The sequence below is a fragment of the Chelonoidis abingdonii genome, chromosome 14 (assembly GCF_003597395.2).
Source record: "Chelonoidis abingdonii isolate Lonesome George chromosome 14, CheloAbing_2.0, whole genome shotgun sequence".
Lineage (NCBI taxonomy): Eukaryota > Metazoa > Chordata > Testudines > Testudinidae > Chelonoidis > Chelonoidis abingdonii.
This window is the reverse complement of record NC_133782.1, coordinates 39,316,927-39,340,921: the sequence shown is the minus strand read 5'-3', so window position 1 is coordinate 39,340,921 and position 23,995 is coordinate 39,316,927. Positions and strand designations below refer to the sequence as shown.

At 41.4% G+C, this 23,995-nt stretch overlaps 1 protein-coding gene and 2 pseudogenes across 1 annotated transcript; all 3 read left to right on the top strand.

The window, feature by feature from the left end:
- Positions 1-523: 523 nt before the first annotated feature.
- Positions 524-1,466, top strand: LOC116830525 (olfactory receptor 5A1-like). Its single transcript, XM_032790063.1, is given in 2 exon segments — positions 524-727; positions 729-1,466. Coding segments are annotated over 2 exon segments (942 nt in total).
- Positions 1,467-10,755: 9,289 nt separating this feature from the next.
- Positions 10,756-11,697, top strand: LOC116830524 (olfactory receptor 5V1-like; annotated as a pseudogene).
- An 11,011-nt stretch (positions 11,698-22,708) lies between these two features.
- LOC116830522 (olfactory receptor 10A7-like) lies at positions 22,709-23,780 on the top strand (annotated as a pseudogene).
- Positions 23,781-23,995: the final 215 nt, after the last annotated feature.

Sequence of the window (23,995 nt, the reverse complement as noted above, 5' to 3'; positions counted from 1 at the left end):
AAAAAATGATACAGAATTTCTATGGAAAAATTTTGAAATATATTGTTATAGATTCAGATACCCAGACTTTTGAAAATTAATGTAATGAAAATCATTTGAAAATGTTCACAAATTTGTGATATCTTCCTAGTTAATTAAATAGCTCTAATAAAGATTTATCTATCTGTTCATATACATCCATACATTATCTATCTATCTATCTATCTATCTATCTATCTATCTCACACTGCAGGGCAAATGAAAAGCTCAATCTATCAACTTTCAACTTTCTGCTTAAAAAAATTATTATTCCCCTATTTTTCCCTTATTGATATGTTGCGAACTTTACTTCAGAAATTTGAGAAATGTCAGAAAAATAAAAAAGTCAAAAATACATTCTACCTTTCTTAGATCCATCTGTTTCTGTGTCTAGATTACCTATTTCTTAGAGTTTATCTACTCACTTCATTTCTGTGTATATAACTTAGGTTTGTGTTACTGTTTCTTTTTTTTTTCTGTTCTCACACTGTTTTGCTGAAGAATTATGGAGAATCAAACCACTGTGGCCAAAATTATTCTCTTAGGAATTTTAATTGACCCACAACTCCAGGTTTTCCTGTTCTTGGTATTTTTAGTTATTTATGTAATAACCTTACTGGGAAACATGGTTATCATGTTGATGATAAAGGTCGATCCTCATCTTCAATCACCCATGCACTTCTTTCTGTCCCATTTATCTTTCCTTTGTTGACATCTGCTATTCCTCCATTATTGTCCCCAAGATGCTGGAAAACTTCCTAGCAGAGAAGAAAACCATTTCTGCCAGTGGCTGCATTACCCAAATGTTCTTTATTATTTTGTCATCTGGGGCTGAAATTTTCACTCTTGCAGCTATGGCTTATGACCGATATGCTGCCATATGTGACTCACTGCATTATATGGAAACAATGAAGAAACGACTCTTCCAACAGCTAGTGATGGGTGCATGGATCATTGGATTTATAGATGCTCTGGTAAATACTATTCCTCTGCTAAAATTACACTTCTGTGGTCCCAGTGAAAACAACCATTTCACCTGTAAGCTCCCTTCACTCTTGGTCTTGTCCTGCACTGAGACCTTCAGCAATGAAGTGGTGCTCCTTTCCTCCATTGCAAGATTTGGATCCAGCTCCTTCCTGCTCACACTGGTCTCCTACATTTACATAATTGCCACCATCTTGAGAATACACTCCATGGAGGGCAAGCGTAAAGCCTTCTCCACCTGCAGCTCCCACCTTCTCATCGTCATTTTAGACTTTGGGACAGGTTCCTTTCGATATGTGAGACCCAGTTCAGTCTCTTCCAAGGGTTTGGATATGCTGGTGTCCATCCAGTACAGCTTCTTGACCCCCATGTTAAACCCCATCATCTACAGTCTGAAAAACAAGGAGATGAAAAGAGCCATGGTGAATATGTTGAAAAAAGCATATGTTTCTCATGGAACATAAAAATGTTTATTGAAGGAGCAGTGAAATGTCGATAACTGAGTCTTCAGTGTTCACATTCAGAAAAGGTGGCGTAATTAACAAGGAACAGACTTCTTCATTTTGTAGGTGGTTGTGAAAATCTTATCTGTATTATATATGAAATTGTGGACCAGATTCTAATTCTATTCTATTAGACCCCCACAAAAGATTTGGGGATCATGGTGGATAATCATCTGAACATGAAATCCGAGTGTGACACTGTGGCCAAATATCTAATTTGTTTGTGGCCAGCATAATCAGGGGAATTTTGAGTAGGAGTATAGAGATTATTTTACTTCTGTATTTGGCGTTGATGCAACTTCGGCTGGAATAGTTTGTCCAGTTCTGGTCACCCCATGTCAGAAAAGACATAGTGGAACTGGAGAAGGTTTGGAAAAGGGAAATAAAGATAATCAATGGTATGGAATGGCTTCCATATCAAGAGAAACTGAAAAGATTAGGGCAGCTTATTTTAGGAAAAGACCATTAAAGGGGAGATGATAGAGATCTATAAAGTTATGAATGATGTGGAAAAAGTGGATAGTGAAATGTTTACTATTTCCCACAATACAAAAAGCACAGGTCCCCCAATGGAATTAATATGCAACACATTTAAAACAAACAAGAGAAAATATTTTTGATACAGCATATAATCAACCCAAAAGAACGAGTTAAGTTTACAGAAAATATAACATCACCATGTTAAAAGAACATGTTAAAAAAGAACAAAGAACAAAACAAAAAAAGAACAAGTTAAGTTCATAGAAAATATAACATCACCATGTTTTTCTAATCTAATTGGGACTGGGCCAGATTGGATAATAAAAAATAGATGCTGGAAGTAGGGGTGATGGAGGTGCTGCTGCACCTCCTGCCTTGAAGTGGTTTCCATCCTATACAGGGTTTACAGTTTGGTTTAATGGCTCTCAGCACCCCCACTATAAAAATTGTTCCAGTACCCGTGGGCTGCAGCACCATCCAGCAGACACTTGAGATATTGCCTACTTCTGGACCTGTGTGCACTGGTTGTTCAGTTAATATGGAGAGCTGGATAATGGAGGGTTGTACTGTGGGTCCATCAATGGTTATTAGACAAGATGGTCAAGGGATGTAACTCATGCCTGTGGCAACCTTAACCTCTCACTACCAGAAGTCAGGAAGGAAAGACAAGGGGAATCTCTTCACAGTAGTCCTGTTCTGTACACTTTTCCTGAAGCTCTGGAACTGGCCACTGTTGGAGACAGAATCCTAGGTTACATGGATCATTGGTCTGATCCTTATGGCAGTTTTTTTGTTCTTATGTCCAATCAGTTCTGCTGTACACAATTCAAGAAGGATGTTTGATAAACTCGAGAGGTTACAGAGAAGAGCCTCAAGAATGGTTAAAGACAGTCCTATTTTATCATCCCCTCCATTAACTTATCAAGCTCATTCTTGAAACAAGTTGTTTTTTGCCCCTACTGCTCCCTGTGGAAGGCTGTCCCAGAACTTCACTCCTCTGATGGTTACAAACCTTTGTCTAATTTCAAGCCTAGGCTTGTTGGTGGCCTGTTTATATCTATTTGTTCTTGTGTCCACATTGGTGCTTAATTTAAATAATTCCTCACCCTCCCTGATATTTATCCCTGTGATGTGTTTATACAGAACAATCATATCTCCCCTCAGCCTTCGTTTGGTTTGGCTAAACAAACCAGACTCTTTGAGTGTTCTGTCATAAAGTAGGTTTTCCATTCCTTGGATCACCCTAGTAGCCCTCCTTTGCAACTTATCTGCACTCTCATGAGCTCCCTGTGTGTCACTCTCCCATCCCCCTCTATTTCAAGGATTGCCTGCAACAAGCATGGACTTTTGTCAACAATTCTGTTTGTTCTTCCTCCCCACAATCCAGGGTCCTCAACTTTTACCCCCAAGCCAGAGGTTTCTGTGTGACCTTCTTTCTCCCCAGGACCCTCTCATTCTCTTCTGTTCTCATACCGTAGTCTCTTATTGTCCTCCCATGCCGGAGGATCTGTGTCCATCCCCATTACCCTCTTATGCCTCAAGCCAAGAGCACTGCATTCTCTCTTTCTTCCCCCTCTCTGAAAACCATGGTTACACGTTCTTTCTCTTATTGCAGAGGCTCTCTGTGGCCCCATTTCCTCTTTCCCTCATACCAAGGTTCCCGATTTCCTGCCCCCCCACACACACATGTGATGATTCTTGGCATACACAGGATTGTGAGTCACTATGTTACCCCCCCAAAACACAAACACAACACAGCTCTAGCCAGAGGGAGACTTCTCTCTGCTTCTCTGGGTATCATTTCCCTGCCACTATCACCGGTCATCCACCCAAACATTCTCTTTTCTTGGCAATGCTAGGCCTCACTTTGTTTTACAAGTTAGCAGTAGGTGTGTATATCAATACAATATATAGTATTTTATCTGATGAAAATAATTTCCCTGGAACGTAACCCCCCCATTTACATTAATACTTATGGGGAAATTGGATTCACTTAACATCATTTTGCTTAAAGTCACATTTTCAGGAACATAACTACAAAGTTAAGCAAGGAGTTACTGTACTAACGCAGCCCAATATGTTGTTAGCCTTCTTGGCAACAAGAGCACACTGCTGACTCATATCCAGCTTCTTGTCCACTGTAAGCTCCAGGCCCTTTTCTGCAGAACTGCCACTTACCCAGTCAATCCACAACCTGTAACAGTGCATGGGATTCTTCTCCATTGAAAACAAGGATATCTTTATTACCAAAGATTCAAGAGATAATAGGTCAGTATAATGGGGAAAAAAGCTTACATATGAAACAAAATCATACTATGCATTTCTGGGGGCTAAACTTAATGGGCTAACCTTGTGTCTAAAAAAGTGTATCCCACTCAAAACACCCTTTGTAGTGGTTCAATAAGCTTGGTTGTGATCCCGTTTTCATGAAAGTAAATACAATACCTACTTGCTTCTTATGTGCAAGAAAAAGGGGGTTTTGCCTCCATCTTCTCCTCATACTCTCAAAGATCATTGTTTATATTCATAGGCAGTGTCATCCCTTTACTTGTTTTCCCTGTGGCCTCTTCCCTGTTGGCTTCACATCTCTCACTTGACATTCCTTGGTGATCCAGAATATACCTACCGGAGTCAGGAGATTCTTGTAATCCCTTGCCAGGTGGCAATGATGGGTTCTGGGGTCACAGCCTCCTATACTGGGGCCACTGTGTGCATCACATTCATCCTCCACCCCCATGCTAGAGACTTTGTTGTGAAATCAATGGGTACTAAGCATCTAGAGTATTTTGGATACACCACTAGGTGCCTCAGTACCTTTAAAAATCTGGTCCTTTGGCACTTAAGTCCCAGATGTCGTCACTAGTGTGACCCACACACCCCATGCTCTGCTGCAACCAAATTCTGTAGGTGCCTCAACTTGCTTCCTGCCTCCATTTCCACTGTAAAAGCTCCCTCAGGGCCTATGTTTTAGGCCTCAGGACCCCTCAGGCCCAGTGTGATTCTCAAACAAGGTAAAGATAGGTGGGAGGGAGAGCTGATGTTACCCTTTAGCCCAGGGGACTCACCAGGGATGCAGGAGACCCCAGCTCATATCCCCATCTGCCTGACAAAGTGTTTGAACAGTGCTTTCCCACCTCCATGCGAATCCTCTGGGCTTTACAGAGTCATTCACAGGGTCTCTCTGGGCCCATGGAAATGTAATCATTTGTACACAGTGGCACAGCTTCACCAGGAGAATGAAAGGAACCCACCACAGGATATCCCTGTGAACAGTGACTCAGGCCCTCACCAGATCTATGAGACACTCCTGTGCAGAGCTGTTCCTATCAGGCAGAGGGGGTCTTGAAGCAGGATCCCCCATATCCTAGGTGAGTACACTAGCTACTGGGCTAACTGTCAGAGGAGAGCTGTTTCCTGCTCTTCTAGGGGGTACTCTGTGTGGGGTCAAGCAGGCTCTGAGCACAGCTACTGCATTGGACCCACACATGAAACAGACAGAGGAATCACTATCTTCATCTGGCTGGGGGATCACCCTGCAGCTAGGTATAAGAAGTGCACCAGGGTGCCTGCTTGAGGCAGCAGGGCATATGCCTGGAGGCAAAAACCCAGGCACCTAGGTAACATGAACAGCAAACAATTAGGTGCTGAGTGAGTTTAGGCACCTACTGGATTATGTGGCAGTTTAGCAGGGTTTTGTGGATCACAGCGAAGCCTAAATCTGGGCTTTAAAGACCTAAGTCCCTTTGTGGATGTGGGCTCAGGTGTTACTCCATGTGAGTTAGTCTGGCAGAATCTAGCCTTAGTCTCATAAGCTGACTCCCTGTTAAAAGGTGTAATTCATCCATACATGGCCACCTCACCTTCTTAAGCCCTTTACACAGAACTTAGCTGGAGCTTAGTTTATGCAAATAGTCTTCCCCAGAGTCCTGCTACTGTGGGGCAAGTTGTTCTTAGAGAGACAAAGCCGACATTCTGGGCACAGACCACATCCCTACTTAATGGAGCCTTAGCCAAACTTTCACACTACCAACTTTCACACAATCGCTTTCCTTCTGGCCTAGGCCAGCCAGGAGCAGCCTGGACTCAAATCTGAGAAGAAATTCTCTCCATACTTCCAACCCATCAGTGAGTGACACAGGCCGGCTCCCAAGCAGCAGACAGCAAGGAAGTTAGTGCCATCCTAGCTGCACTCCGCAATTCACTGTCCTGTCTCCAGCAGTGGTCAGCAGCTGAGGAAGGTGTAAGATCACCTGCCATGGGGCGTTATGTAATGATCAGTCCCCCACATCTGCGGATTGGTTTAAGCCTTGACACATGGTGGTTTTAAGATCTCAGTCTGGATCTAGATGGTTTTCTTTACAAGGTAACAAGAACATTATTCACATTATAAGTAACAGGAATGTACCAGGGCAAGACCCCACAGAAGGGTGATCCACAGGCTCAGGTTCTGGTTTATGGCTTAGGAGACTTGAGCTCAAATCACTGCTCTGCCATATTCTTCCTATGTGACCTAAAGCAAGTCATTTAGTCTCTGTGTTCCTCAGTTCCCCATCTGTAAATTGGGATGATATCAATGCCCTACCTTTTAGGGGTGTGGTGAGGATAACTATAGTAATGAGAGTGAGGAGCTCTGATTCTATGCTGAAAGGGAGGGGGGCAGATAGTGTCTATGCAAAACAGAAAGAAGCCAAATCTAACATTCATTGTCCACTCCCCAGAACAGATTCACTGTCACAATATACACTATTCAATTGAAATAACGGGTCAGTTATTCATCTGGTATGACCAGTGCGGTGTCATTGACTTCACTGGGGCTGCAGTGATTTACATTATCTGAGCATCTCTAGATGAATCAATAAACAAAATAGGTCAAAGTGCACAGATCTTTCTAAATCTGCCATATTATGCATTGTAAATTATCCATTCGTTACTGATCCAGCACACTGTTAGCGTGTTAAACAGGCGATACATGTCCCAGAGGTAACCAGGACATGTTTAGACTCCTCAGAAATAATTAACTGTTGGTCTTAGCATCAGAGAATAAAAAGTATTTCTTTGCAACAGGGGAGGGGCAGTGAGGTAAACTACATAAACATTAGATCCACTCCCATGTAGTAACTGACTTTTCAGGGTAAGGAATACCTGGTGTTTTTACTTACTGTATTGGTGAGACAGGGGGAAAGAGAAGGAGGGAGGAAGTGAAAGTGAGATATTGCAGAGAGAGAGAGAGAGAGAGATGGGTTTGAATAAGAATAGATAGACAGATTGATAGATAGAATCAATTTGTATAATACAAGCCCTAATTTTCCAGAATATTGAAGACATAAGACTAGCAAGCCTAAAATATAAACAAGGTGTCTTGTACAATCACACAGCAATATAAAGATTATTACACATGGGTAGCACAGCCAAGAAAGAACAAATTATGTTGCCTATCTACCTTACTTCATCAACCTTTTGATCATGTCCTGAGTTAGGTGGCAAGGCTGCATGTGCATCTGATTCACCGTGACATAGACAAAGTAATGAAAACACAAAAGACTGATTGATTTTATCACACTCTAGCCTTTGTTTCGACTAACCTCTATTTTTTGCAGTATGGAACCATGATACCAAGTCTAGCAAAAGTGAAGAGAAATCACAAAGAGAAGATCGATTCTTTTGGTGAGTAGACATTTTCAGAAACAAGTAATTTGGTAAAAAAATTGGATGGGCTTCTCTGATGGTGTGTGTCTGTGCAGTTCCCTGAAACTGAGGATCTGAATAATTGGTTCTTCCTTGCCTTGAATCAGAATATATATACTTGGGCATAACTCAGTATAAAGTGGGTGGAAAATGTTAGCATTCCAATGTGGTTGTGTCTTACATACATTTTATATAGCACGGATCACAAGATGCAAGGCAGTGTAGAATCAGGCCCATTTGTTTGTAGAGAAGAAGGTAGAATGAGGCTTGTTTGTTCGAACAATGGCAGATCCTTGTTCTGTTTCAGACAATGGGAGTTCTGCTGTTGATGTCAATAGCACCATATAATTCTTGCTCCTGGAAAATCTGTATTCTTAAACAACTGAAAAGCAAGGCAGAGTTATCAAATTGCTACCATCAGCATGAATGATAATAGTTACTCTTGGCCAAAAAATTTCATCTGTTTTTCATAGGAAATTTTACAAAACATTATTTCTAAAGATTTATTTGTTTTGTTTTCTGTTTTATTTATTTTTATTATTTGTAATTAAAGAACCTCACCCCTTGAAAAATGTTTGGTTTTAGAAATCTGAAAACTAAATAGTTTAACAAAAAAAGCAACATTGTAATGTTTTTTTTTCAGTTTGTATTTTAAAAGCTGGAAAAAAATATCATTTTAGGGTTTTTGAAACTATTTATTTATTTATTTTGAGTACTGTTGAATTTCTATAGAACAAAAGGAAAATTTTGAATTAAAAAAAATAATTCCCCCATGAAATCAATACACCGTCACTCTAAATGAATAGCCTGCTTTTCAGAGATGAGCAGGGTCATGAGCTCCCATTGACATCTGTCTGAATCTGGGAGGGTTTAGCATCTCTGAAGTTAAGGCCAATTACTGTGATACCTATCTATGGCTTCCAGTGCCGAGGTGTAGCCACCTGAGTTGAAATGTTTTAGCCAACATTTTAAAATTGATGACAATGAATCATAATGGATAGAAAACTGCTTGGGGCTGCAGGAAACGTATGTTTTAGTCCTAGTGCTGCTGGGTGTCTTTAGGAAAGATTTTAAAAGCATTTAGGTGCCTAAATGCCTTCAAAAATCCAGCCCTACATCTCTCTGTGTCCTAGCTTCCTAATTTGTAAAATGGAGGGTGAGGATGCTGATATCCTTTTCAAAGTGCTTTGTGATCTACTGATGACAAATGCTATATAAGTCAAGCTGTGGAACTCTTTGCCAGAGGATGGTGTGAAGGCCAAGACTATAACAGGATTAAAAAAAAATAACCAGATAAATTCATGGAGGGTAGATCCACTATTAGCCAGAATGGGCAGGGATGGTGTCCTAAGCCTGTGTGCCAGAAGTTCAGAATGCATGACAGGGGATTCATCACCTGATGATTATCGATTCTGTTCATTCTCTCTGGGGCACCAGGCATTAGCCACTGTTGGAAGACAGGACACTGGGCTAGATGGACCTTTGGTCTGATCCTATATGGCTGTTCTTATGTTCTTAGACGAACTAGGTATTAATGTTCTATTTGTGCAGTGTTATCCGTAGGGTCGTAAAGACTATTCAAAAGGCAATAGCACTGTTCTGAACAACTTACTGTCCATTGTATCAAGAAGAAAGATGGAAACATCAGTAGGGAATCCTGGGGAAGATAATGGTTGTAACAGGAAGAAGACATTTTTGCTTTTGTTCATAATGTTTGTGTGTGTGTTGGGGCTTTCGTGAGCAATCAGTTAAACAGAAATAGAGTGTTGAGGGGCAATGGTCACAGAAGAAAAGATTTTGGCCCACATCCTGAATCAGGTCTGGGAATAGGACTTGTGTGGAACCCCACTTACTTCACTGGGGCTCAGGATGAGGTCCAGGCATGCAGCTCCAGTTCCATGATCTGGGCTTTGAAGTGCTGTTCTATTTTGAGAGGTGTTCTAAGAATGACACTATTGTTTCAATTCTGTTCTCCCGTAGAATCCAGAGTAACATCTTTGGAGGTTTACAACCAAAAAATGGGATCAAAAGCTAATAAAACTAGGGGAGTTTGAGGCAGATTCTGTTCTTTCTTGTGCATCATGAACCAACTTGCCTAGTAAATTGTTTTAAAAGCTTCATAAAATCAGTGGTTTTGTATAGATTTGACTGAGGGCAGGAATGCAAACAATGGTGTCAAATAGGTGTCAGAATTTGGCCTGCTGAACCTGTATTGCTGATGGACAGATTTGGGTGCCTCAGGTTGAAGACACCTTAATGAGGTTTGGTTTTATACAGAGAGTGCTCAGCAATTTCAGAAAATAACCCCCCTTTAAGGGTTCCCAAGTCAACCATCCAAAAAATGAAAAAATCAAATGCACCACCCACTTTGGCAAATCTTGGACTGTAACATTATACTATATGGAGAAAACACATCCTGATTTCCACATCCCATATTTAACATAGGAACTGGAAACTAAAGAAAAACATCTTTGATTTGCAAACCGGTCACAAATGAGTCATTATTCAGCACTGATGCGATTCGTTTTTTTACTGGGATAATATTACTGAAGTCATTGCACTTATGTTGGCATAAAGATGGAGCAATACATGGGTGAATCTCACCTATCTATGGAAATCATTGACAGACAACAGGCAGACATCTGTTATGCTATTCTAATGAGGGTATCTGACTAAATACAACCACACCGATCAGAAGATTATTTGCAAATTGTCTCTTAATATTTCCTTAATTTTATCAACTTCAACACAGTTAGTTATGGAATGGATGATGTAAGTACTGGTTTAGGAAATCGGTTGTACAGAAGGTATCCACAAAAGGATCTCAGTTTTATGGGTCACAGTATGAGAAATACCTTGGAGAAGGTGTTGCTGTATTTAAAGAAAATACTAATGTAAACCCTTATGTAATAGGACAAACCCTATTTTCATTTCACTTGGAGTATGGAAATAGAATTTGGACATCTAAATCCACTTGATGCCTTTGAAAATCTCACTTGGATTTTCTCTTTCTCTCATGGAATTTTCAAATACTGTTATTATATTGGATAATTTCATTTCTTTTTCTCTTTTTACAGATCACTATATGTGAATGGAAATCCAAACTAATGTGACTGAATTTATTCTCATGGGATTTTCTCATGACCCACACCTCCAAATTTTCCTCATCTTAGTGTTTTTAGTTATTTATCTAATCATCCTAGTGGGGAACATGGCAATTATGTTGGTAATAAGGGTAGATCCTCACCTCCACAGTCCCATGTACATCTTCCTGTCTCATTTGTCCTTTGTTGATATCTGCCATTCCTCAGTGGTTTTCCCTAAGATGCTGGTGAATTTCCTAGCAAAGCACAAAACCATTTCTGTCAATGGTTGCCTTGCCCAGATGTTCTTCATCCTGCTCTTAGCTGTTACTGAAATTTTCATACTCTCAGCAATGGCTTATGACTGATGCTCTGCCATATATCACCCACTGCATTATGCAGTGACCATGAACAAACAAGTCTGTAGCCAATTGGTGGGTTGTTCATGGACAATGGGATTCTTGCATTCATTGGTCAACACTGTCCTTGTGCTAAAGTTACACTTTTGTGGGGCCAATGAAATCAGCCATTTCAGCTGTGATGTCCCTTTGCTATTACAACTGTCTTGTACAGGGACATTCACCAATAAAATAGCTCTTATTTCTTCTGCTGTGATATTTGGTTTCATCTCCTTCCTCCTCATCCTGGTCTCCTACATGTTCATCATCTCCACCATCCTGAGGATCTGCTCTGCGGAGGGCCGTTGTAAAGCCTTCTACACCTGCAGCTCCCCCCTTATTGTGGTGGGTTTATTGTACATGACGGCTATTTTCTAGTACGTGAAACCCAGCTCAGTCACTTCACTTTTTTTAGATGAGCTGTTCTCTATCCAGTACAGCATCTTGACCCCCATGTTAAACCCCATCATTTACAGCCAGAAAAATAAGGAAGTGAAAACAGCCCTGAGGAAAATAGTGGAAAAAAATACAGTTTGTGTTATTTAATAGTTGGCTCAGAATTCCATCACCACTATCTTCCTTGTTCACCTCCTCCACCTATTTGATAGCATCTGCTGCTCCTTTCTTAAGTTTCCAGTTGTTTAGGATAGTGTGGTATGTTTGTATATTTTAATAAAATATATTTTTTGTATATTTTAACTGCTTCTTAAACTTCCTCCCTTCACCAGAATGGGCTCTTACCAACATTGTCTTTTCTCAAAAATGTGGAATGGTGGCTTTTGGGCCACCTATTAAACCTTTTTTAAAACAACTCCTAGTTCTAAATAACATTTTTTCTCTCTGAATTTTTCATCACAATAAATTTTGCTCAGATTTTTCCTCAGCTTTGTTTAATTAGGCCTTTTAAAGCACCAGAGGTGTGTGTGTTTATAAATATATTATTTATTGGGACCATTCTCTGTTTGCTCATAAGAAATGTAGTCAGGTCATTTTTAGTGATCTGTAGGTAAGCAACAGCTTCAGGCCATTTATGCAGGAGGCATGCACATTTTTGTTTCTTTGGTCATTAAGTCTATGAAATCCCAAGATGAGATTTTAGGGATGATAATGGGGAGGGGAAAGAGTTTTTTGTGAGAATCAGCAGCTTCTTTTTATTTTTACGTATGCAAGTTTTCTCTGAAGTATCTAAGAGACAATAAGATTGGAACTCCACAGCGTCACTTGCAGAAAGCCACTTTTCACAGGACAAGTAAACATTGAGGAAAGTTTATTAGAGGCTTCCTGAGTTATGTGTGGTATGATGACTGAAACTGGAGAAAAGAACAGAATTATCTGCAGCTAAGCAACAAAGTAAAAGAATCAGTGAGAGGCAAAAATGCATCCTTTAAAAAGTAGAAGTTAAATCTCAGTGAGGAAAATAGAAAGCAGCATAAACTCTGGCAAATGAAGTGCAAAAATTTAATTAGGAAGGCCAAAAAAGAATTTGAAGAACTAGGCAAAGACTCAAAAAGTAATAACAATTTTTTTAAGTACATCCGACGCGGACAGCTGCTACTACCAGTGCGGCCACTGTGGCACGAACTCAGATTCTAAAAGCACTGAAGGATGATATAGGCCATTGAGAAAATTAAATTACTTCTTGCATCGTCTTCACAGCAGAGGATGTAGGCAGATTCCCAAACCAGAGCATTCTTTTTAGGGGACATATCTGAGAACTATCCCAATAAAGGTGTCTCTTAGAGGAGTTTGGAACAAAATATTAAACTAAAGAGTAATATTCCCAGAAACCGATGGTGTTCACCACAAGGTTCAAAGGAACTCCACTGTGAATTGAACTACGAACTGTCATCTATAACCTATCATTTCAATAAGCTTCTGTACACATGACTGGAGGATAGCTAATGTGACACTAATTTTAACAAAGTCTCTAGAGGTGATCCTGGCATTACAGGCTGGTAAGCCTGACTTCAGTACGCACATGGTTGAAATATAGTAAAGAAAAAATGTCCACACATAGTTGAACACTTTTGTAGGGAAAGTCAACTTTTTTGTAAAGGGCATTACCTCACCAAACTAGTAGATCTTTGAGGTGGATCAACAAGTATGTGGCCAAGGGATCCAATAGTATAGTGTACTTAGAATTTCAGAAGCCTTTGACAAAGTTCCTCCTAAAGGCTCTTAAGCAGTAATCTTCATGGATAAAAAGGAGGTTCTCTCATCAGTTGGTAACTGGTTAAAAGACAGAAAAACAAAAAAGAATAAATGTCCAGTTTTTCAGGATGGAGGTAATGTGGTGCTCCCAGGAGTCTGGTGGACCAGTCCTTTCAACATATTCAAAATGATCTGAAAAAAGGGGTAAAGTGGGGTGGAAAAAAATGCAGATGATACAAACACCATCAAGACTAGTTAAGTCCAAAGACTGTCGACGCAGCAGCTACAACACGACACATCACAATGCCCGCAGGACAACCGACCCGCACCCGCCACTAACAACCCAACCCTAAGTACCCATCCCTGAAAAAATAACCCTCAGCATACCATGCTAGCGACATGCCAACAAATCATCGTACAATTCACAGCAAATGAGCAATGCTCCAACGTAATGCACATAGGAAATCCTTTAACTTATTCAAAAGTTCCACTCAAGAGCAGAAGAGCAGCGAGTACATGACATCAATCTAATGTGCAGAGCAGATCAAAAAAGCATAACGAATGGTCGAGAATTCTTAAGAAAATGGAAAAATACTAAGACCAAAGATATCATATCGCCTCTATAAAATCATCGGTTATGCCCACATTCTCTGAATAATTGTCTGCAGACTGCTTTGCCCCATCTCAAAAACGAATAAATTGGAATTTACGAAAAGGCAGTCAAAGAAGAACTACATAAGTTCAGGGAGGATGTTCCATCATAATTATTTCAAGCCGTGGCATGCAGAGATGGTGCCCTAATTCTGTTCCCAGAAGCTGAGAATGAAGCAAAGCGGATGGTCCTTTCATGCATAACCTGTTCTTGTTTATTCCTTGGACCCTTGCACTTCATGACACTGTCGGAAGAACAGGGTACTGGGCCCCGTGCCATATGAACCTTTTGTCTTTCTTACTGTTCGTATACTTATTAATGAATAAATGGTCCATTCTTTCACAGTGAAGAGGGTAAATTGTGGAGTCTTCCAATGGACCTGCACTGAGATGCAATGCTTTCAACCATATTCCTAGGAATGATCTGGGATAAAAAAGGGGTATAACAGTGAAGGTGGCAAGTTTGTAGCATGAATATAAAAATTACTCACAGAGATAGGAGTTATCTTAACGGCCCCAACCTGACACGTGGTGCAAGTGATGTTTCAAGGGGTCTCACAAACTGGATGGGCTGTTGGCACACAATGACGCACGATGTTGAAAATCAGTGTTGGTACGTATCAAAAAGTAATGCACATTGGAATACATAATTCCACTGGTGACGATGTTACAAAATATAGGGTCTAATACATTAGCTTTTTCACTCCAAGAAAAGATCTTTGGGATCATTTGGGATAGTTCTCTGACACACACCGTTCAATTGTCACTGTGGCAGGGTCCCAAAAAAGTTACCACTATATTGGGACCATAAGAAAGGGATAGCAATAGGTGAAAAATACACATAAAACAATAATCCTATTATATAAAGGCATGGTATGCCATCCTTGAATAGTGCATGTCAGTTCTGGCACCTATCTTAGAAATACTTATATCAGAATTGGGAAAAGTACAGATAAGGGCAAAAAAACTATTAAAGTCAGGGAACACATTCCATAGGTAGAGACTAAAAATCTAGGACTGTTCAATCTAGCAAAGATACATAAGGGCATATGATAGAAGTTTATAAAGCAAACTGGTGTGAAAAGTGAATAAGGAAATGTTATTTACCCCTTCACAAACAAAAACCAGGGTCAGCCAAGAATTTAATTGCAGCAGATTCAAAATTTCTCCTTGTTTTACAATCCAAGGGTTTGGATCGGTGTTCACCTGGAAATTGGTGGAGTGTCTCTCAAGGCTACCCAGGAAAGGTTATATTGAGTGGGAGATTTCTTGGGAGGAAGATAGACAGAGTTTATGACTCATAAATAATTTGGGTGGTGGCAGCAACCAAATCTAGATGGAATTAAGCTTAGCGTTCTCATGAAGGTCCCCACATCTGTACCCTAGAGTTCAGAGTGGGGAAGGAACTTGACAGGGATTAAGGGATCTGGGAAAAATCTGTCTAGGGTGGGTCCTGCTTTAGCGGGGTGGATAGATGACTTCCTGAGGTTCCTTCTAACCCTGATATTCTTGTTAATACAACTATCAGATGCATTTGAAAGGATTGGTGTGATAATTACACTGTAAATAAAGAGTTTCATTGTTGAAAGCAATGAAGTGCAAAACAGTCCGGTCAGGAATCTGTAGGTCATGGAGCAATTTAAACACTCACACACATGCAACAATAATAAAGGATATTAACCTATTCTCACTAGCAGGACAAGTACTGATTCAGCCCAGATCCCTAAGTGGCCCCTCAAGGGTGAGCTCACAATTCTTGGTTTAGCAAGCAATGCTCAACCACTGAGTTATCCTTCCCCCAGCGTTGTACTGGTATATAGCATAGACCATCAATTGCTTAATAATAGCATATCTTGTATTTCTCCACCAAAGCAAGTTAAACAAGGATGCAATGTGTGATAAAGCCCCAAATGCAGGTGTAGTGAGGGGGCCCCTCTCCCCAACCCTCCTGAAGAGGAATAGGCCAGAGAATGTGGGGCGCGCCGCTAGTGGAGGCCCTTGCCGCCGTGCCCACCCCCCGGAAGTCAAGGGGCGGTACAGGAAGTACAAAAACCCAGCCCCAGCCCTCAATTAGGAGGAGGCTGCCAGAGAAGGGACGACGCTGGGCCCGAGCTCACCGCTGGGCCCGGCTTAACCCCGCGCCCGTATCCGGAGGGGTACTTGCCTGACCTCCCCTGGGCCAGTACTCAGAGAAGCTGGCTGAGCTGCCTGATGCTCGGCCTGTGGAGGAGTGGACCGGACCGCCATACCCGGTACCCTGAGGAGTGGGACCAGCCCACCCGACCCCCGGTACCCTGGGATTGGACTAGACCTCCCGCGCCGGACCCGCTGAGGAACTCATGCTTGGGGACCCCCCGGACGACGCTGGCAAGGGCAGGTACCCAGTGAGGAGGGAGGTTGGAAGTTGCCCGGGGGCAGCCAACTCCAGTCAGGCTGCCAGACTCACCTGACCCATGTTCAGTGTGTTTTTGGTTCAGATCCCCCCACTGACCGTCAGCGGGCGTTGACCGCTGCTAGGGCCCTCGGGCTGGAACGCAGTGGAGTGGGAGGCCTGCGTTCCCCTGCCACCCTTTAAGGGTGGCATCCCCCTCCCTTTGTCTGAGGAGACCATCTTACAGTGGTTGCCCGATCTAGTTGCTCAGCCTGCTGAAAAAAAAACAGGCCTGAGCCTTAACTGTGTGTGTTGGCCATCCGCCCTGCCAAGGGCCTGGGCTTATATAGACTCCTGGCTTCGTGCCCAGCCCGACTGACAGGGCCGGGGCCTTCTACTAACTGTTGTCAGTTCCCTCAGCACCCCAGCAAGGGACGGGCCCCAGGCCGACAGAGTGCGGTGAGACGGTGCGGCTATCCTCCCCCCCCTTGTAGGAGGGTTGAGCCCCGGTCCCACCGTACTACAGCGGGCAAGATATCAATTATGCAGGAAACCTAAAATGATACATCATTACTTCCTTCAATGTGGGAAAACTTAAAATAGCCTTGTGGGTAATGCATTAGGTTTGTTTTCAGAAGAGATCAGTTCCCTGCTCCATCACTGGGGGGTCTTCGGGCAAGTAAATTCATTTTTTATTTGCCTCCATTTCTTGTCTGTAACAAGGCTGCATACTGTCTTACCAGAATGACATAGACAAACTAGAGGAGGCTCCAGGAAGGGCACTGAATCATCATCTGTGTTCAGGGAGGTCCGGCTGAAGCAGGAGACATTGAAATTCTGGCCAAATTTGTGGCGAGCACAATAGAGGCACCAAAATGCTAAACAGTAGAAATAAAGTGGTTTGGAGGGTTAAGTAATCAGGGACAGCCAAAGAGTTGGTGCTAATTAGTCCCTTCAGGAAGCATGAAGGGAGCTAGATACCAAAATGGGACTCTCTAGGTCGCAGTAGGTCCCTGATCTGCTTCTGGAAAAGCACAGGTAACATCAGGCTTTTGAAAGGAGGCTAAGAGTATTAGAAATGTATGTCCGGAAGGAATATTCAGGCCATCCCTTTGTCCAACCTGTTCTTAGAATACTCCAGTGATGGGAATCCCACAACCTCTCTTGGAAGCCTCCCCCAGAGCTTAAATACCCTGAGAGTTAGAAAGCTTTTCCTAATTCTAACCTAAATCTCCTTTGCTGCAGATTAAGCCTGCTTCTTCTTGTCCTACCTTCAATAGCTATAAAGAACACTTGTTCACGATCTTCCTCAGTAACAGCACTCAAAATATTTAAAGACTATTTTCAAACACATCTCTTCCCCCCACCCCCAGTCTTTCTTTTCTCAAGAATAAACGTGACCAGATTTTTAAACCTTTTCTCATGAGACAGGTTTTAGAAAACTTTTTTTTTTCATATTTTGTTGCTTTCCTCTGAACTCTCCAATGTATCCACATCTTTTCTGAAATGTGGTACGCAGAACTGGACACAGTACTCCAGCTGGGGTCTCATCAGTGCTGAGTGGAGTAGAACAATTACCTCTCATGTCTAATAATTGCCTCTCATGTTAATAAACCCCAGAATGATATTAGCCATTTTTTTGTAAATGCATCACATTGCTGACTCATATTCAATTTGAGATCCACTATAACCCCAAGATTCTTTTCAGCAGTACCATCACTTAGCTAGTTTTCCCAATTTTGTGGTTGTGCATTTGAATTTTCCTAAGTGTTGTACTTTGCCCTTGCCATTATTGAATTTCAAATTAAAGAACATTATCTGCTCAGCATTACAAGAGAAAACTCACTAATGGGGAAGAAATTCATCAAAACTGGTTACAATATTCAATATCAAAGGACTCTGTGTTTTGCTTTTCCTACAGATTTTAAAAACCAAGCACTTGGTACATCACTGACTGAAAATGGTTCGAAGCATTGGAAAAACATATCTTCAATTCTCTCTTCACATGAAAAGTAAAGAACATTTGAAATGCTTTCAAAATTGAAAAGAACTTGAATTATGATTGAAAAAAACTATCAATGAAGAAAATTTATGTATGATCAATGAAAAAGAAGAATATTGGCAACAAATATTAGTCCCTCTGATTGTTTCAGTCAGAGTTCTCAGTGGGCAAAATTTAGCATTCCGCGGCCGTGGTAGAAATGAAAAATTATACACTCCAGGTAATGGAAACTTTTTAATATTTGTTAAATATCTACCTTTCTTTGATCCAGTCATGAAGGAGCATCTACATAAATGTTATCAACTGATCGTGAAACACAGGTTCATTACCTAGGAAACAATATGCAGAATGAACTGATTCAAAAACTAGCAAATGCCATTAAAAAGAAATTTGTAGAAGCTGCCCATTCTGCAAAATACTTTTCAATAATATTTGCCTGTACACCAAATGTGAGTCATGTTGAACAAATGATGATCGTTCATTTTGTGGATATTGAAAAGTCTGCAGATAAAGATAATGTTTAAGTGCTCATAAAGGAACATTTTTGGGGTTTCATACCACTGAAGGAGATGACTGGAGCATTTATAACTGAAACTATTCTACAAGAGCTTGAAACAATGTCATTATCTGTTGAAAACTTATGTGGCCAAGGCTATGATAATGGGAGTAATATGAAGGGTGAAGACAATAGTGTGCAAAGGAGAATGATGGAAATCAATCCTAGGGCCTTTTTCATTCCTTGCACTTCCTCTGCTGCTGCTGCTAGATCCTGTTTGGAAGCAAGCAGTTTCTTTGACATGGTGCAAGGTGTTTATGTGTTTTTCTCAGACTCAAAACACCACTGGAAGATTCTGACTCACCTTGTGAGTTCTCTAACTATAAAACAACTTAGTCAGACAAGAAGAGAGAGTCACACAGATGCTTTGAAGCCTCTTTGCTATGAACTTGGAAAAATTTATGATGCCATAACTGAAATTTCTGAAGATACTATCTTTACTGGATCATCTGGCAATGTGGCACATTCAGATGCAGAAGCTCTTGCAAATGGCCATTCCAAGTTCAAATTTGTGACTTCACTCATTTTGCGGTATAATATCCTTTTAGAGATTAACCTCACTAGTAAGCAGCTTCAAGAAAAGAATTTAAACATACATTTTGCTATTCAAAAACTGAAGCAAACTAAAACTATTCTGGAGGAATTCAGAAGTGATGAAGGGTTCGAGAGAACACTGGGAGATTCTCTCGAGCTTGCTGTAGAAATAGACTTTCTGGCAGAATTTGAACCAGAACCAGTTTGCATTCTGCAAAAGAAACAGCAATTTATATGAAGGATGAGACACATCCATTTAGAACCCAAAACAAAGGTTCAAAGTGAATTTCTGCTTCACAGTCCTTGATACTGCAATTCACCTGGTTGCAAAAGATTTCAACAGATGCAGCAGCTAGAGTCAGTATTTGGCTTTCTATATGATATCCACAGCTTTCAAAAGAAAACAGCAAAACAGATAAGAAAATTTTGTATAAAACTGGATTTGGCATTGACTCATGAAAATTCAAAAGACATTGATGCTACAGATTTCTGTAGTGAGCTTCAGGCTTTTTCAAGACGACTTAAGAAACATTCCACTCCTGAAGAAGTACTGAAGTTTGTTTTTGAAAATAAACTCACAGATAGTTTTCCAAACACTTTTATAGCTCTATGTAGTCTTTTAACTTTGCCAGTTTCCTTAGCTAGTGGGGAATGTAGCTTCTCAAAATTAAAATTGATTAAAAAAACATATCTGAGTTCAACAGTGGTGCAAGAGAGACTTGTTGGACTTGCCACAATGTCAATAGAGCATGAAATAGCTGGAAAAGTGGATCTAAAAGAACTAGTCACTGAATTTTCAAAACTTAAAGCAAGAAAAGTCATGTTTTAAGAGCACAGAGTTTTTTATTCAGTGTTTTGTAAATACAGGTTGAAGTTCATTGAAGAGTTTTCTTATTTCTTTCTATATTGGAAGTGGTAGTAGTGGCAATTTAAGCAGGATAGCGTAATGGATGGTTTTGGATTTGTAATAGTAAAAAATAATTAACAGTTTTAATGCATTTTTATTTGAAATTGGACTGAAATGTCATCTAACTGTTGTGTACAAATCTATTCTGAAAATTTTGTGTCTCTATTTTATCTGATCTCAAAAACATTGGTTGGACAGAGGGACAGACAAAGTAAATTGAGCCTCTGTTTAATAAATAAATAAATAAATAAATTTAAAAAACATTACAAGGAAAAAAGGGGCAAAATGTATCTCAGTTTAACAAAATCCTGAGTCCAGATCTGCCCTTGGGGTTTGGAGGCTCTCATTTGCATGGTTCGCCTAGGGTGCCAGTTGCTGGCAGCTAGTCTAGGACCACCCCTGTGGACACTTGTCCACTGGAAGCTGGACTGAGACCCACTAAACTCATTACATACAAGACACAGAAGCAGCCATGTAAGTGTAACAAACTGGAGTCACTCCTACCATGGGATAGATCTGAACTGGAGTCCTAGAAATTCACGATGTGAAGAGCTGACATCCGTGAAGAATGCTGTCCTTGGCTTTCAACAGGTCAGCTACAACCTGAAAATGGATGTGAATTTTCCTTACACGCACACCTTGCAGTGTGCCTGAACTCTGGGGTCCCGGGCATTCTAAGATTCATTCTGAGAGTGCCAGAATGGTGGGGCAATTAGTGTCCAGAGAGATGGTGCAATTGTGGTGAAGTGGAGACCATGTCCCAGCACAGAGTAGCATGACATGACTCCCAGCTCCACCATGATCTAATCTCTTGTCATCACTGGTAGCTATTTCTATAACCTTTTTGCCTAGAGACCAATTATATTTGTTTGGAAATTTCAAGATGAAATTATTACATCCTTAGTCCATGTCCTACAGGAACTTATTATTGAAAAACTGAGATAAATTATACAGTCTCTGAGGGATCAGGATGTTATTGCAACATGCACATCTTAATAAAGTTGACGACTTCTGTCAGTGTTTGCACAATGCACAGTAAACCCATATTCTTGATCTTAACCAATAAGTGCAAGTGAGATTGTAGTCTGGGTCAGCCCATCTCTGAAGTTTAAAGACAGTTCTGTATTGCTGAGTTAATTTCATTGTTCAGTGTCCTTAAAAACAGAAATGTAATTGCTAATTGTCCAGGGTGCTCAGAGTCAGACAGAACCCTGCAGATTCAATCCCAATGGTCACTGCACAGTACAAAAAGGACCCACCTCTGAGGGTCACTAGCAGAGAAGCTTCTCTTCCAGAGGTAAGTGGCTTTCAGAAACAGTGGATTTGCCACAGCTGGAAAGGTTTATGAGACAGATTGTGGTGTTTTCCTTCTTTATTGTTTCATCCACATGTGCATCATCCCGAGTTGTTCTCAGCTAAATGATCTCCAGAATTGAAAGGAAAAATGAGCCATCTCTCTCTCTGTCTTTCTGTCTCTTTTTTCCTTCTCATCTAATCATTCCATCTAATTTACTCTTATCTATCTTATCTGCAGAATGGTCCCTCATCTCTCTTTCTCTCTGTCTTCTCGAAGGTATTGTGCATCATGTATCTCTACCAAGCTAACTAATCTGAAGGAATGACTCTTATCTATACTGGGGTTGAAGATGGCTTAACTAGTCTCCCAGTGGTGTGAATTGTTCACACGCCTGAGCAATATAGTTAAGTTTTATGTGTACCTAAGTTGACCTACATTTTAGCTGTAGACAAGGCCTTAGGTAGCAAATTGGTAGCAGATCCAGCCTGCCCATCTAGGGGCAGAGAGAGGAGACCCTGGCTAACAATTGCTTAGGAGCTTACACTTAAGTTTCATTCAGAGACAACGTCAGAGCGAGTAGCTATAATGGTTATAGCTCACACCTGTGGGGAGCACCCAGTCCAGTCTGAACAGAGTGAGTCTGTCTGAGAACCAGGTTCAGAGTTGCACAGACACACAGGAGGATCTGGGCTAGCTAGGATAAGGTAACCCTGCTCTATCTTTCCTTGTAGAGATGCAAAGGAATGGATGAGACTAAATCTGTGTGCAGGCTGCTTGCTGTTTTGAAATTCTTTTTTTCCTCCAATGCTTTGTTCCAAGCTTCCCAAAGAGAGGAGACACAGGTCATCAAAACCAAACCCTGTAGGGTGATAAGGGGTCGGTACATGGAGCTGTGTGTCTGGGTTCTTGTCTAAGAATGGAAGGGTGACAAGATTCCACCCAGAGCCGAGTAAGGTGAAGATGCCAAACAATTGAGTTGGGTGCACTCAGAGAGATAAGAAAGGGGAGAGGGATGTGACTGATCCCGTAACAGTAATTCTATCTACTTATGTCATCCTAGCCTCTGAGGTGTTGGAATCCATATATGATCTCATCAGGATAGAGATATGGAGGGAAACTTAAGTACAGTGACTGAGTTTATCTTTCTGGGCTTCTCGGATCTCTAGCATCTGCAGCTCTTTCTCTTTATCCTGGCCCTACTCATCTACCTCATTATCCTTATAGGAAATAGCCTCATTGTTGCTGTCACAGTGACTGACCTGATGCTCCAAAGCCCCATGTATTTCTTCCTCAGGAACTTATCAGTCCTGGAGATCTGCTACACCTCGGTCATCATCCTCAAGGCCTTGTCCAACCTCCTGTCAGAGCGTCAGACCATCTCCTTCCTTGGCTGTGCAACCCAGATGTATTTATTCCTCCTCTTTGGCAACTCGGAATGCTGCCTGCTGGCTGTAATGTCCTATGACCGATACGTCGCCATATGCAACCCCATGAGTTACTCGCTCATCATGAGCAGAAAAGTCACCATTAGACTGGCATCTGTGGTGTGGATTGCAGGCAATGTGGTGGCATTTGAGCAAACGGTCACTATATTCAAGTTATCCTTCCATGGGTCAAATAAAATGGAGCACTTTTTTTATGATGTTATTCCAGTGCTTAAGCTGGCAAGTACAGACACATCCCTGAATGATGTTATCAACATTGCGCTTACTGTAGTGTTCATAATATTCCCCTTTGCCCTGATCATCACCTCCTACATCTGCATCCTCTCCACCATCCTGAAAATGCGCTCAGCTGAGGGAAGACACAAAGCTTTCTTTACCTGCTCCTCACACCTCAAAACAGTCACCTTGTTCTTTGGCAGAGGCTTTATCACCTACATGAGGCCCGCTTCCAGTGGTTCTGTGGACACTAACCAAGCAATCTCCTTGCTCTACACGGTCATTACACCAGTGTTCAACCCAATCATATACAGTTTGAGGAACAAAGAAGTCATGGAGGCTCTGAGGAAACTCTTAGGCAGCAGTAGGACTTCTTAGTTCTCACAAAATAAAGTTATTTGTCTCCCCTAACCTCTGCACTGTGCCCCCTTCATCTCTAATGCCTGCTCCTCCTCCTGAACTCCTAATCCCTACACCCCCTTCACTACCAATCCCTACCCCCCTTTACATCCCAATACCTGCACCCTCCTATGCCCCAACCCCTGCACAGTGCCTCCTTTTCCCCTAACCCCTGCATCCCCCTCCTGCATCCATGTGAGGAAATTGACCTGGATTCACAAAGCAGCTGGCATTGCTGCTTGCTCCCCCACTGGACTGCTGCTCCTCTGTACCCCGCAGCTCTAGGGGGCTGTGAGGAGGGGATTAAGGAGCAAT